Genomic DNA, 12503 nt, shown 5'->3' with positions numbered 1-12503 from the left:
TCCTGTAATGTGTACCTTTGGGCGCACGCCAAACCATCTCATCAGTGGCGAGCTTCCAAATTAATGATCTTTTGTGGCTTAATGGTGTAATTACCTCAGTTTATTACTGTTTAACGCCTGAAGTTATGCAATTTGTAAGACTTTCTGGCATAAAATATTTCACAGAGATTGTGCGCCGTAATATATGCAATAAATTGTCTACAAATGATGTTTAAACATTCTAATTCTATATAATGCTTTAAAACTTACTGCTATAAACCTGCTGAATGTAGCTTTAATTTGGACTTGCCAAAAGCGCAGTATTAAAGAAAACGCATTTTAACTGAATTCAAACTCGTTAATTTTCACTCTGAACATCAAAATAGGATTTGCTTCAAACGTGTAGTAAATTGACTGCCTAAAGTGAATGAAAAGAGAAAATCCTATTATGTCCTTTATGGCGCGCTGTTTCGATCATTCTTTTTTTTAATCTATTTTTATTCGATTAGAGTCTAAGCTTTTGCTAACAATGCCGTAAGTACATTAGAGTACAGTTGAAATCAGGTCGAGACATCTTAAAACCTTTGGACCACCCGTTTCTACATCACCGTTCACCATCGTTTGACACGTTCGGAAACTCCCCACTCCTTAGACAGTAACGCTCCGCCCGACTTATTTTATCGCAGGCTTTATTTGCTGACGGTATCAAACGTTACGACGCGATCGTCACCATCGACCGGACCACAGCCACCTCTCAGAACCCATTCTCCGATTGATGCGTTAGAACTCACCGAAAGGTCAACGGGAGCCCAACGTTTGCGTCTCTCGGTTGCGCGTAAGTACGTGTTTTATTTGTGACACACTTCACCCTCAACCCCACTGTGGATGTTTCTTCGTCTGTTTTTACAACCCCGTGTCGTCAATTTTATTTCCCATCTTCCGAAGCGGGAGCAAACACATATTCGTTTTCGGGCAAGAGTCCCATATGCTTGCTTTTATTTTTCTGGCTTTCAATTTCACTCCAGGGCAGAGCAAAAAAAAAAACCCCGACTCCAACGTGTGTACTTATAAATGTGCAATTTTTATAGCAAAAACAAGTGTCACGCTTCAAACGGCGCACTGTGTGGAGGCGATGGCTGGGCTAAGGATGGCCGTCGTGCGTCTACTTTATTACGGCAACAAATAAACGATGATGACTTTTGCCAGAACCGTGAAATGATAAATCTAGACAGGCGTGCTGCTGCTCTCGTGCTCGAAAATCCAATAGACAAGAGAACCCGCCACGGGGTGGGAGCGGCCACTAGGAAAGGGCACGAAATTGGTGCAGTGATTGGAAAATAAATGAGGTATCATATGGGAAGCAGCAGTATCGCCACCATCATCACACGGGATGCACGATCAAAGGGCCCGTCGAGTGTCGATTTGATTGGTTACGTGAGCGAGTAACGAGATTAAAAAAATATCAATCCCATTCCGGCACGGGATGGAATTAATAAAATTCGATTAAAATCGCATGCCATGTGGTCCCTTCTACACTTCACTGAACAATCCTGCACAAAATGCTTGAAATGTGAAGATCCTGCACACATCCTTATCCGCTTCCGGGCGGAATGAGTTTACCCGCGCCTCAATTTGTCACTTTGGACGAGTGCGTGTAATTTGTAAACTTCCTTATCATTTGCATAATTCCGCTTGATGACAGGCCAGGCATAAAAGCGGTAAGGCTTTATGTTGTAATAGCAAACTCCCAAAGTGCAGCTCGTAATCTCGTGCCATTCCCAGTCGTACTTTCCCCCCACTAAGCACTAACACTAAAAAGAGATAAAGCAATAATCTTTTGCCGGCGGAAGAAATTCGAGTGTAAAATTTTTAAAAGCTTTCCGCCTCCACCAAAACGCCTCCTCTCCTCACGCACACACTCATCATTGACTCAGAAATTTCGTGACCTCACGCCAAGGGTGTCCAACGCGCTGTGTCACGATGGTTTGTGCTTTTATGCATCACTCCAAACGTTCGGATTTCGTCCCACGATTTCCTGAAATGTGCTGCCCAAAATACACTTCAGCTTTTTGTCCGTTGTTGCCTAGTCAGCTAGGGCCGAGATGACGCGGGAGAAATAAGTCATGCCCGGTGCCGGTAACTTCTTGTTCCGTGCCCATTTGGCCACTCGCAGTCAATACGACGACGACGACGAGCTCGCTTAGCTGGCGCTCGTTCAGAACTTTCACAATAAAAGTCAATCCCGACGAACGAAAGTGAACCGCGTCCTGGCCGAGGGAGGCTTTGCTGCCATTTTAAACGCCATTTTTTATCGGACCGGCAACTGCATCGGACTTTTCTTCCGCCCGGGTGGCGAGAACAGTGCCGGCACTAAATCGAAAGCTCCCGACAACCAACCGGACGATAAGCAAGCTCGCGCTGGAGGAGCGCGGAAAAGCCCATTTTGTATCATCTTCGCCTTGACTCGTCAACTTGACTTTAGTGCGCACCATTATACGGCCAGTTTGTTGTTTGTGTTGTCGGTGCCCAGCAGCCGAGACCGGTGAGGGGAAAGGTACGGCCTTCCGCTAGCGGCATCGAGCACGGACTGGCTCGATTCACTGCTGTTTGGGAGTTAGTGTTTAACTTCGCCTTTTGTCGTGCGGGGCTGTTGGGTTTATTTTATCCGTGGTGTAATTTTTCCTTCCCTTTTGTTCCGTTTTTCTCCACCAGCCCGGCGGAAGCAGTAAGAAGCTCCACAGGACACAAGCACATATATACAGATACTTTCACGATGCGATGCTTTTAAAAGTACGTAAACCATAATAAACACATAAAAAGGCATAATTTATGGTGCAATGTTATCATAAAAAATCGCTACACGTTCCGACTTCCAAGTCGGCGTTTGTGTGTATGGGTGGTCGTTGGTTTCGACGGAGACTGGATACGAAAAAGATGTGGCAGTGAAAGGTGCGGGAGCAGATACGGCAACAAATATACATCCATGTACAGCCACCCAATACACTCGCAGTGGTGTAAGTGTAAGGCATCGCAATGATGATGGTAAAGTTTCACGTAGCTTAAAGTTTCGCTACGGGCGAATCGGGCCATCGAAATTCACTGCACATGGAGAGCACATGGAAGGGATGCAGTGAGTGTAGGGAAGCGGGCTAAGCGGGAAAGTCCATTTTCCCACCACTTTACACTAGCCCCGTCGCTCATGTGGGGCAGGCGGTTTGATGCGAGTTGAAATTAACTCCACGCATACAGGCATTGGAAGTCGGAAAAGCGCACAAACAAACCAACAAACTAAACAAAAAATGAACACTTCGGGAAGGAAGCAGATGAAAAGATTCTTTTACTTCGGTGCGTTTGTGGGATGCCAAAACAGGGATCATTGCTAGCTGCTCTAAACGATAGGAAGGGATTTTGATTAAAGTGGAAAACAACAAATCCCACACGGCCGGGGCCGTGACGGCAGTATTTTTATCGTTTTGTTTGTCAGTTTTGGACGGAAAAAGGAGCTTTGTAGCTGAACTGGGGATTGTTGATGACCTTGAGGTTTTGGTTTGTTTGCAGTACATTAAATCCACTGACCGGTCTGTCTCAAAAGGTATCGTGTTATCTACAACTCTTTTTAGACATATTTACATCCCAAAAGGGAAAGGAGTTTGAGGAGAGAAACTTTCCTTTTGGTGTTGATTCAACATTCAGATCATCCGGCTCAAACCACGATAAAATGTTGAATAATCTTAACAACAGTGTAGAGAAAATAGGTTGAGTTCTGTTAATTATTTTTTCTAAAGATTCGACAGATTTGTAACCACCTGAAATGGCGGTGTATATCCATGGGAAGATCATTTAAAAATATTTAGGAATAGTACTGGATGACTTGTGGCTTTTTGATTCTAACTCATGCTGAAGATATAGACATCGTTGGTCTACGGCCTCCCTTGTAGCTGAAGCCTACCAAACGACGGACCAAATGAGAGAAATCTTTGGATTTCTGATAAACGAGGCAAAGACTAGAAGACACCAACAGCGGCTCTTCAAACCAATCCAGACCTTCGTTTTGGATGACATACCAACAGCTGAATGCTCTTTTGAAGTTGTCCAAGCTTTCACATATGTCGGGTCAAAGGTCAGAGTAAGAATGGTGGCTGCCAATCGATCTTTCTATAGCCTATAAAGAGCCGTCATTCACCGCAAAGAACTGGCCGCGGTGGTCAAAGCTGGGGTTCTATCGTATCTTTTTAGTGCTATTGCCCTCATATACATCTGAGACATAGAATCTGACTCCAAATCTGATGAAATCCGCTACATAGAGTTCGAAATGAAGATGCTCAGAAGAACATTTGGCACCGTATGTGTTGAGTGACAATTGAGAAGGAGCTATAATGACTACGGCGATATCATTGCAGAGGGTTCTCGCGCAAAGAAACAAAGCTCTCCATGTTCCAGAGTGTTGGCCATCATATGCACATGCAAAGAAACAACCCAAGCAGTAAAATAGAAAAGAATCGAGCGTAGCCTGACCATCATCGTAAAGTGGTTGAGGCACCAGATAAGCAATAAAAGAAAGAGTTAATAATGTATTGAAGCATCAAGTTGAAACAGCTTGCGCCTAATTTAACTACAATGAGTACAAACACCAATCACAATATGCCTATCGCCATTAAGTCGGAAATCAAAGCCAAAGCCAAAAAAAAGAATCACAACACTCAATACTAATGGCTTAACTTCCGTTGGACTAATGATTATCTTTTCACACATTGTAACTATCTCAAGCACATATCGTCATGATGCGGGCGATACAAACAAAAAACTACGACCAACAAAGCCCAACCACCCCGTGTACGAAACACCCGCTCATTTGCTGTAACGATAATTAAACGCACTCCGTACGCTGTTTTCCGGTCAAATGGTACTTTACCTTCTACCATCTGCGCAACGAAAGACAAGCCTTTACCTTTCATTTCTTTCTTATTGCTCTTTATACGACCCATTTCGCCAAAACATCAGGAAGTCGAGAGGCGAGAAAAATCAATACACCGTAAAACAAGGAATTCAACTATCTTCACTTGTTTCAAGTTCAGCCGCGTGCAACTCAACCCTCTCCGCTGTAACACAATCCTGTCTGCCTGTCTGTGTGCGTGTGTGCGTGTGTTCACCTTTGTCCCGGTGGCCAGCATCAAACCATTAGACAGCTCGTTACATAATCCGGCATCCATCTGGGCCCGTTACTATCACCATTAACCCTAATGGAAGCCTATCAATCCACCCCAAACCTGGGGGCCCGATGCGTCCGTGTGTAGTGTGACGACGGCAATGGCTTATGGGGTGGTGAGTACCAAACAACAAAAAATTGGGTAGCATTTTCTAGTGTTTTCAGCGCCGGCACACTCCACTCATGTCACAAAGCAGCAAAACAGCTCAACATAAAACCTCAGACGGCTCGTTAGACACGGCAGCGCTTTTCGGCAGCGGTGCGCGTTCCCGATAAGAACTAAATTGTGTTTGCTCGTGAAAACGAATTGCCCCCTGCCTGCCTTGCCTAGCTTACTCACGTCACCCACAAACGGCCTTTTGTTTTAGGTTTGTTTGAACTTTTGTGCGGGGGGAGAGAATGAAGCGAGCAACAACAAAAAAAGGTAATAATAAACGTTAAGACACTTGCCGAATGAACCACATTTTAGGCCCGGATGGGGACAGAAAGTATGACAGTTTCTTCTGCTTAAGCGCATCCGCTTTGTGAGTTCTTTTTCTTTTCGCTGGCGTTTAATGAAAGCAACAGCAGCACTTTCTAAGTATGCAGCAAAAAGGTGCTTTGCTTCAACGTTTCAAACTAATCTTTCTCCTACGAAGATTAGGCTGACGTTTTCCATTACATTACACATCTTGACGGGCCGAAAAGGCACACGACAAATCAGAGTCGTGTAAAGTAATTACTGTGGCGCTGTGGGACTAAAACAATTTACTAGAAATAGGTGGGCGAACCTGACATTTTAATGCATTGACAAAGCTTTTGGGGACAAAACAATGTGGATAAAATGGTGTTTGAGCAAGTGAATATTTCTTCCCTCCCACAGGGCAGCTTTTGTGGCGTTTTGCCATTTCTTTTCATCTTCGAAAGCGTCTCTCCCGCTATTAAAAAGTGACCACCCGAGTGGAAATGGCACTTGTCCATTTTCTCACCTACGCTAGGCGTACCTTTTGTGCTACGAGAGACGCCCATAGCTGCAATGCATAACCAACGTATGTGTATTGAAATAGTAGTGGGCAAAAACGTCGCAGACGGTTCTACACAGCTATTTCTCATCATTGTCACGTGCACTTTTTAAAAGCAAGGCTCATCTCAGGAGAATAAAAACTGTTTGCTGAACAGAAAGGCGATCGCACGGTTGGTACAGTTAGTGGACGGTTTCCTGCGCTTTCGCTCTACTTAACCAAACCGACGGGCGGCACCAGGAAACCAGGTTGAATGAAAGGAGTGCGCATAATGAACAGCAATTACAATAATCGGAAAGGGCTGTGAATAGTTCGAAAGAACAGTTAAGCTTGCCAAGGTGCGGGTGGGAACGATCCTTTTTTTTTTACAGTGAAAAGACGTCATACAGTATAAATGACTGTGAGGTGTGCAATTATTTTCACACACATGAGCGACGGCTTTCTATTTTAAGAGTCATTGCGTGAAGGACGACAGCATAGAAAGTAAGGATCCATTTTTTCCGTAAATGCTTTATATCCGTATGTGGACTAGCTTTATCTAAAACCATCTCACCATTTCATCTCAACCAATAATTCCACCGTTGCTGTTTGCTATGAATGAACCCTTGAACGAAGCGAATGAATGGACAGCTTACGCAAGAAAGGGACGAGACGCAAACTGGTACTTATTATCACTTCAAAAGACGCGTATCGTAAGCTCCGCGCTGCTCGTGCTACTGTTTTTAGCACTCTCTCGCTCTCTCTCGTTGGAAACTGGAAGCCGTCGCTGGAATAGCAATGTTCATTCATCGCTTCCCGTTTCGCACTTACCCGTGCACTCGCTCGTGAATTATTCAGCACCGTGGGATTGTTTCTTTTGCAATCTTTTTTCCGAACCCGAAACAGTAACAGCCCTCTGAATGCGGGTGTTTTGTGGGGATTGGTCGAAGCACAAAAATTTGTCCTTTCCTTCCTGCCCGGTGCGGAACACTGCTTACGATAATTAAATAAGCAGCTGATAGAAAAGGATTGGCCGCAATCGGTATTCGGGCTGGGCGGTAATACAACTTTGCAACGGAAGCACTGCCGCTAAAACGGTTCGAGACTGATGCTGCTGGTGCTGGTGTTTGCGGATTACATCAGGTTTTTTGTTGCTTTCCTGCGTTTCTTTTCGTGCTTTGTTGGCCGGAATGGCAAAACTTTCAACGTGGCGTACGATGGAGTTGCACCGCTAATGCAATGCTGGCGAAAGTGCTTGGCGTAATGCGTATTTATTTTGTGTATTTTGTTTGCCGTGGTTGACAATGGATAAACGATCTGTTAAAGATGTCGTTTGCTTTCTTTATTTCTTCAATGGCAATCAGATAGGTTGTAAATAATGAACTTGCTTTGAGGATGCTCTGTAACGTCAATTCAGGACAAGCCATCGTCATAGCCAAATGGCAATTAATTGACGAAAGTTAAAAAAAACGCCTGAATTTATGTAATTTGTATAACATAGTGAATACATAAAGCTAAAAATAATTTAAAACGCCTTGAAGTATGCAAGTTGTATAACATGAATTCTTAGAATTTAAACAAGTAAAAACGCCTAAATGTATCCAATCTGTATCCCACAGCTCGTTACGGGTTGGTTAATGTTTCACCAGTAAAATAAATGACAGTAAATCATGCGCCAAACTATACATTTTGAACATTTTAGTTCGAAATTCCCACTGTTTATGCCACTTCAAAATTGCTAGCATGTAAATGGAACTAAAAGTTTTGAAAAGCTACAAACAAACTTTAGTGCTTTTGTTTTTTCCCCCTATTTCTATTTGCACGTCACTCACTCTATCCTTCCAGCTGTAGCAAAACTTTCGAAAGCTACACACTCAACGACTCAACTCGTCACACAAATTTTCATCCCAATTAGCATACGCTACCGGCAGCGCTCGGTGGAGTTGTTTTCAGCCATCCGGACAGTTTGAAGAGGGTTCGGCTACGATTATGCCGAATGGGACGTAAACGCTTCCGTAAACGCGGCGAACGTGTGCGTTTTGCTGTTCCATCAAAACTCCCAGCTTCTGGTGATACTTGAGCACTTGCTAATAAACTTTGCTTAATAATTCATCAGCTCCACCAGTTGGGTAAATTACGTACGCAATGTACGTGTTCATTGACACCGGTTTTTGTCGCAGTCAACGAAAGCTAACCAACAAATAAAAAGCAAAAAAAACAACGGATAAATGTTCTCACAAACGATCGAAAAAGTAAAAGCAAAAATATTCCCTTTCGAGAGCGTTGCCACCACAAAGCGAACGAAAACGACTAAGGGCGAATGAGAAAAAGTGTTTGCCAACGGTGGTTTCGACTCAACCGCGCTAATGAAGCCGTCCCTTAATTAGGTAAAACTTTGTCAGAAGTAACTCCCAGCATGGTGGGATTGTAACGATAGAAGGAAAAAAGTGGGAGAAAAAACGCCCATCAACTGTGAGCGAAAGCCCACTGGGAAAATCTGTCAGAAAGTGGACTCAAGTGGGAGGCAAAACACTGTCAATGATATTTGCTGTGGGATAAAAAGTTTGCTTGTTTTCCTCTTTGTTAAAGTTTGCGTCCTTGGGAAAAGCTTCAAATGAGCTTTTTTCAAAACTGAATGGCATGGAAAATGTTTAAACAGGTTCATCATGAGTGATTGATATTTGAATAAAATTAACAAATAAATCGTTCAGCCGCTACAGTCCAGTTTCTTGCAATCATCATTCTGCATTGTGTGGCGTGCCATTACTCACCTCCTTTGACGTGCACCTCCCGGCTTAAGATAGTGCCGACTAAGTTTTTTAATTTACATCTGAAAGAGAGTGGAAAAAGAAACACAATCTTAGCATGATTTACTTTTCAAAGCAGGTCAAACCAGGAGAAAAACCACAGCTCACTTCTACGGTGAAGTGGAAAATTTATACCATAAAGTAAAAAAAGAAAAAAAAGAAAAGAACACGATACAAACCTTTGCAAACCACGGTGTAAAACTACAAAAGTACAATCAGTTATCGGATCGGATGGAATTTAATTAAAAACTTTAAAGCATCCCCGGGCGCAACGAAGCACAACGAGCGGGTCATGCTGTGGCATGAGATAGGTAACCATTTTGCAGCGTTTTTCCTTTGATCAGTGCGGTCGTAACCGCAGCGCAAAGGATGGAAGCATAATTTTCTCTACGATTTCTTAGTTGTGCGGTCGGTCATTGCGGCTTTACTGTGATAGCTGGAAGGGGAAGAACAGAATACAGGATGGAAGGGCGAGAGCTTTCAGCACAAGTACACCCTTATTTCTGCCTAACAAGCGCACGAGCATTGTAAAAACTTATTGAAGGATGGTAAGGATGATTCTTAAACAATACCTGTCTGGGCACAGGGCTAGCGTTAACTTACAAAAGGTGTGTTTGGTACGCTCTACCGATTAGCAATCGTTCTTCTATTCATAAATGTTGCAGACACTTTAAGATACATGGCAACGTTGAAAAACACGCCCTTTCCTATGTGTGGGGTGTAATATTCAAGTGCAAAATTGTTTATTAAATTCCTTGCCAAGTTAGTGAAACGACAGAAAACGCTCAAAAGGAACGTCTCTGGATGAGGCGCATTGCCTACATCTAGGCGTTTTGGGATTTTGGCCCAAGCGAAAGATAACACCACGTAGCGCGATAAATTATCGGGTCGATTTTAATTAAAATCTCTTCCTGGGAGGGGGAAGGGGAGCAGCTTCTTAAAGTTAGGCCAACACCAGCGTAGGGATGTTTGGAAAAGTCGAAAAACGTATTTTTGCCTTCATTCTGTTCGCATGTTTTTTTGTGTGTAATCACGGATCAAACCAAGACGTCTGTTCCTGTTCTTTGGCTGCTCCCTGAAGTGGTACAAGTTTTTGTACGCTCAAGAAGAGAGATAATAAGAATACATTTTATAACTAGGGATTATCGGCGTCGTAAGAGCGCTCAGAAGGTCTATTTTGATCATGTCGGAGCTTATTAAACTCCAGTTTGAGGAGTTGGTAAGCATAAATGGCTTCCATTTGTATTGTAAGCACATAATGGATTCATTTTCAGCTGAATCGGTAACGAAAGAAAAAAAACACAGGTTGAAGTAGTATAGTAGTATAGGTTGAAGAGCATTCCACCTAAATTATACTTCTTTTGCCATGTAATTAATCAAGTATTTAGTTACATTTATAGTACATTTTCAATAAATCATTACATTGCATACCTTTAGGAGTTTAGCAATACCTTGGAGGGATCTTTGCAAAAAAAAATCCAATACATACAAACAAAAAAACATACAAAAAAAAATCCAAAAATGTTCAGCTTTATTCCGAACCAGTTCTGCAACCGAAAATAACTTTAACAATGCCACTAATGCCATCTAATAGCATTCTTTACCGCTTTCGGCAATGGCGCGATGTATTCCACTTGATAGATGTGAAATGTTTTATACGCTGACGCTACAGGAACAACAAACAACGCACAAAAGCGTAAAATTATGTCCCAAAATGCACTCACAAATTCTTGTACTTTTCCCGGAGCTCCGTTCTAGTCATAACTTCGACAAGCTTAGCATCACGCACACTTGCTGACATTACCATTAGCAAAGTTTTACAACGCCTCCAGTACTTTCGGTCGCCCGTTCGCCGTTCAACAATTTACAACCGTGTGCCGCCGGGCCGGTGCGACAGCGTGCGCGCTTCTTCAATCCCATTCTGAAGCTTGCCTACAAGCGCCTGTATTTATGTGCGGCTCGTAAATCGTTGGCTTTTCCCTAAAATCTCGCACAGCTACCTTCGCTCTAGCTGGTGGCAGCAAGGAGGTGCAGGAGCGAAAGGGGAAAAATATTATCCATGCCTGGTGCGGACATTGGACAGCACCAAGTGAGTGAGATAGAGAGACAGAGTGGGAGAAAAAGGAAAGCTTCCCACGAAAGAAAAACACACAACAAATGACGATAATGATGGCAAATCAGACAAAGGAATGCCCGTTGCCTTGAGCGCTGTGCTGGGCGACCGCAAGCAGTTGAAGAAACAGCACATAAACCCTTAAGCAGTGCAAGAATGTCCAAAAGGAATGCCGGCCCCGTAGCTAACGATAATGCGACCAGACAGGACGCGCAATAAACGCACCACGTAGGGCCAGGGCCAGGAAGTGGAGAAGAGGTTTGGGCAAAGTAGGAAAATTCCTCATCCAGTGCTGCCACAGGAGAATTCTTTTGAAGCAAAAGAGTCGTGTCGTTTTTTTTTGCTACCATTCTGGATTGTGACTGGCCAGGCTTAAGTCCGGATCCCGGACATGGGCGAACAAACGACCGCCCTCGTGCATTCTGGTCCCACTGACGGTGGTTGAATTTTTGCTCGGCATTTTTAAAACCCAGCCCAAACCCACGGCCACCGCTCAACCTCACATTGTGGGCACGTTTGGTGAAGGTTTTGTGCGATAGCATCACCATCATCATCATCATCATCTTGCGCTCCCATTTTTATCCGGTATATTCATAGCCATGGTCACGGGGCCGTATGCAGCTGACGTTTGCATATTGCGGGCGTAAGAAACGAACAAACAAGCGCGCCCAGAAATCAACGACCGTGCCAGCACGGGAAGGACAAGCAGAAAGCAAAGCGAAGGAGCATGATTGTAACGGTCTTGGTAGGGCAGCATTTAAAACCTCTGTTTGTGAGGGTGAAAAAATTAAAAGAGATGAAGAAGGGTGCAAAAAAACTGCTACGTGCGAAATAGTGCAGCGTTAGAAAATGGGGGTAAATGGGAGGACTAGCTACGCATGATGAGCAGGCACTGAACTGTCAACTAAGAAAAGCTAACGAACGAATACACAGACACACGCACATACATATATACACATGAACTTACCTATACACTGTGGAGTGAACTTCGTGACGAAATTTGTCCGCAGAAAATGGATAAAAAATCAGACTTCCGTTTGGCAGCGTGTAGACCAGCTCGTGATTGGTGGTCGCTACCGACCACTCGACCTGGGAAAAAAATTGGAAAAAAGAAGAAGGAAATGATAAAAACCACGAAACATTGTTCAGCGCTAGTCCCTCAAAAAGTGAAAAATGTGATCAGCACGAAGCTGATGGCAAAAAGGAGAAGCGGCTAAAAGCGGCTACCGGATTTGGGAAGTGAATGACCCTACAGGGGAGGCGATACGTTGGCTGGGGGGAAGGGTAGGGATTGGGTTTGCGCTGGTCTAGACAAACGATGGCTGCATATGATAGCTGTTTGAAGAGAGCATGTCGCCAAATCGAAGCATAATGGTTTCCATGCTGCTTTTGCGAACTTCGTCGAATGACGCGCGTCT

At 43.8% G+C, this 12503-nt stretch overlaps 1 protein-coding gene across 11 annotated transcripts in view; it reads right to left on the bottom strand.

Moving 5' to 3' along the window:
* Positions 1–12503, bottom strand: part of LOC120894823 (Down syndrome cell adhesion molecule-like protein Dscam2) — a 108140-nt gene that overhangs the window by 43176 nt on the left and 52461 nt on the right. For all 11 annotated transcript variants that reach the window (XM_040297663.1, XM_040297659.1, XM_040297664.1 and 8 more), the window contains exons 4-5: positions 12053–12174; positions 8937–8995 (exon numbers count right to left, since the gene is read on the bottom strand). In XM_040297663.1, the coding sequence (XP_040153597.1) occupies positions 8937–8995; positions 12053–12174 (181 nt within the window). The remainder of the gene's footprint in view (positions 1–8936; positions 8996–12052; positions 12175–12503) is intronic.

The sequence above is a fragment of the Anopheles arabiensis genome, chromosome 2 (assembly GCF_016920715.1).
Source record: "Anopheles arabiensis isolate DONGOLA chromosome 2, AaraD3, whole genome shotgun sequence".
Taxonomy (NCBI): domain Eukaryota; kingdom Metazoa; phylum Arthropoda; class Insecta; order Diptera; family Culicidae; genus Anopheles; species Anopheles arabiensis.
This window is presented reverse-complemented; position numbering and strand designations above follow the sequence as displayed.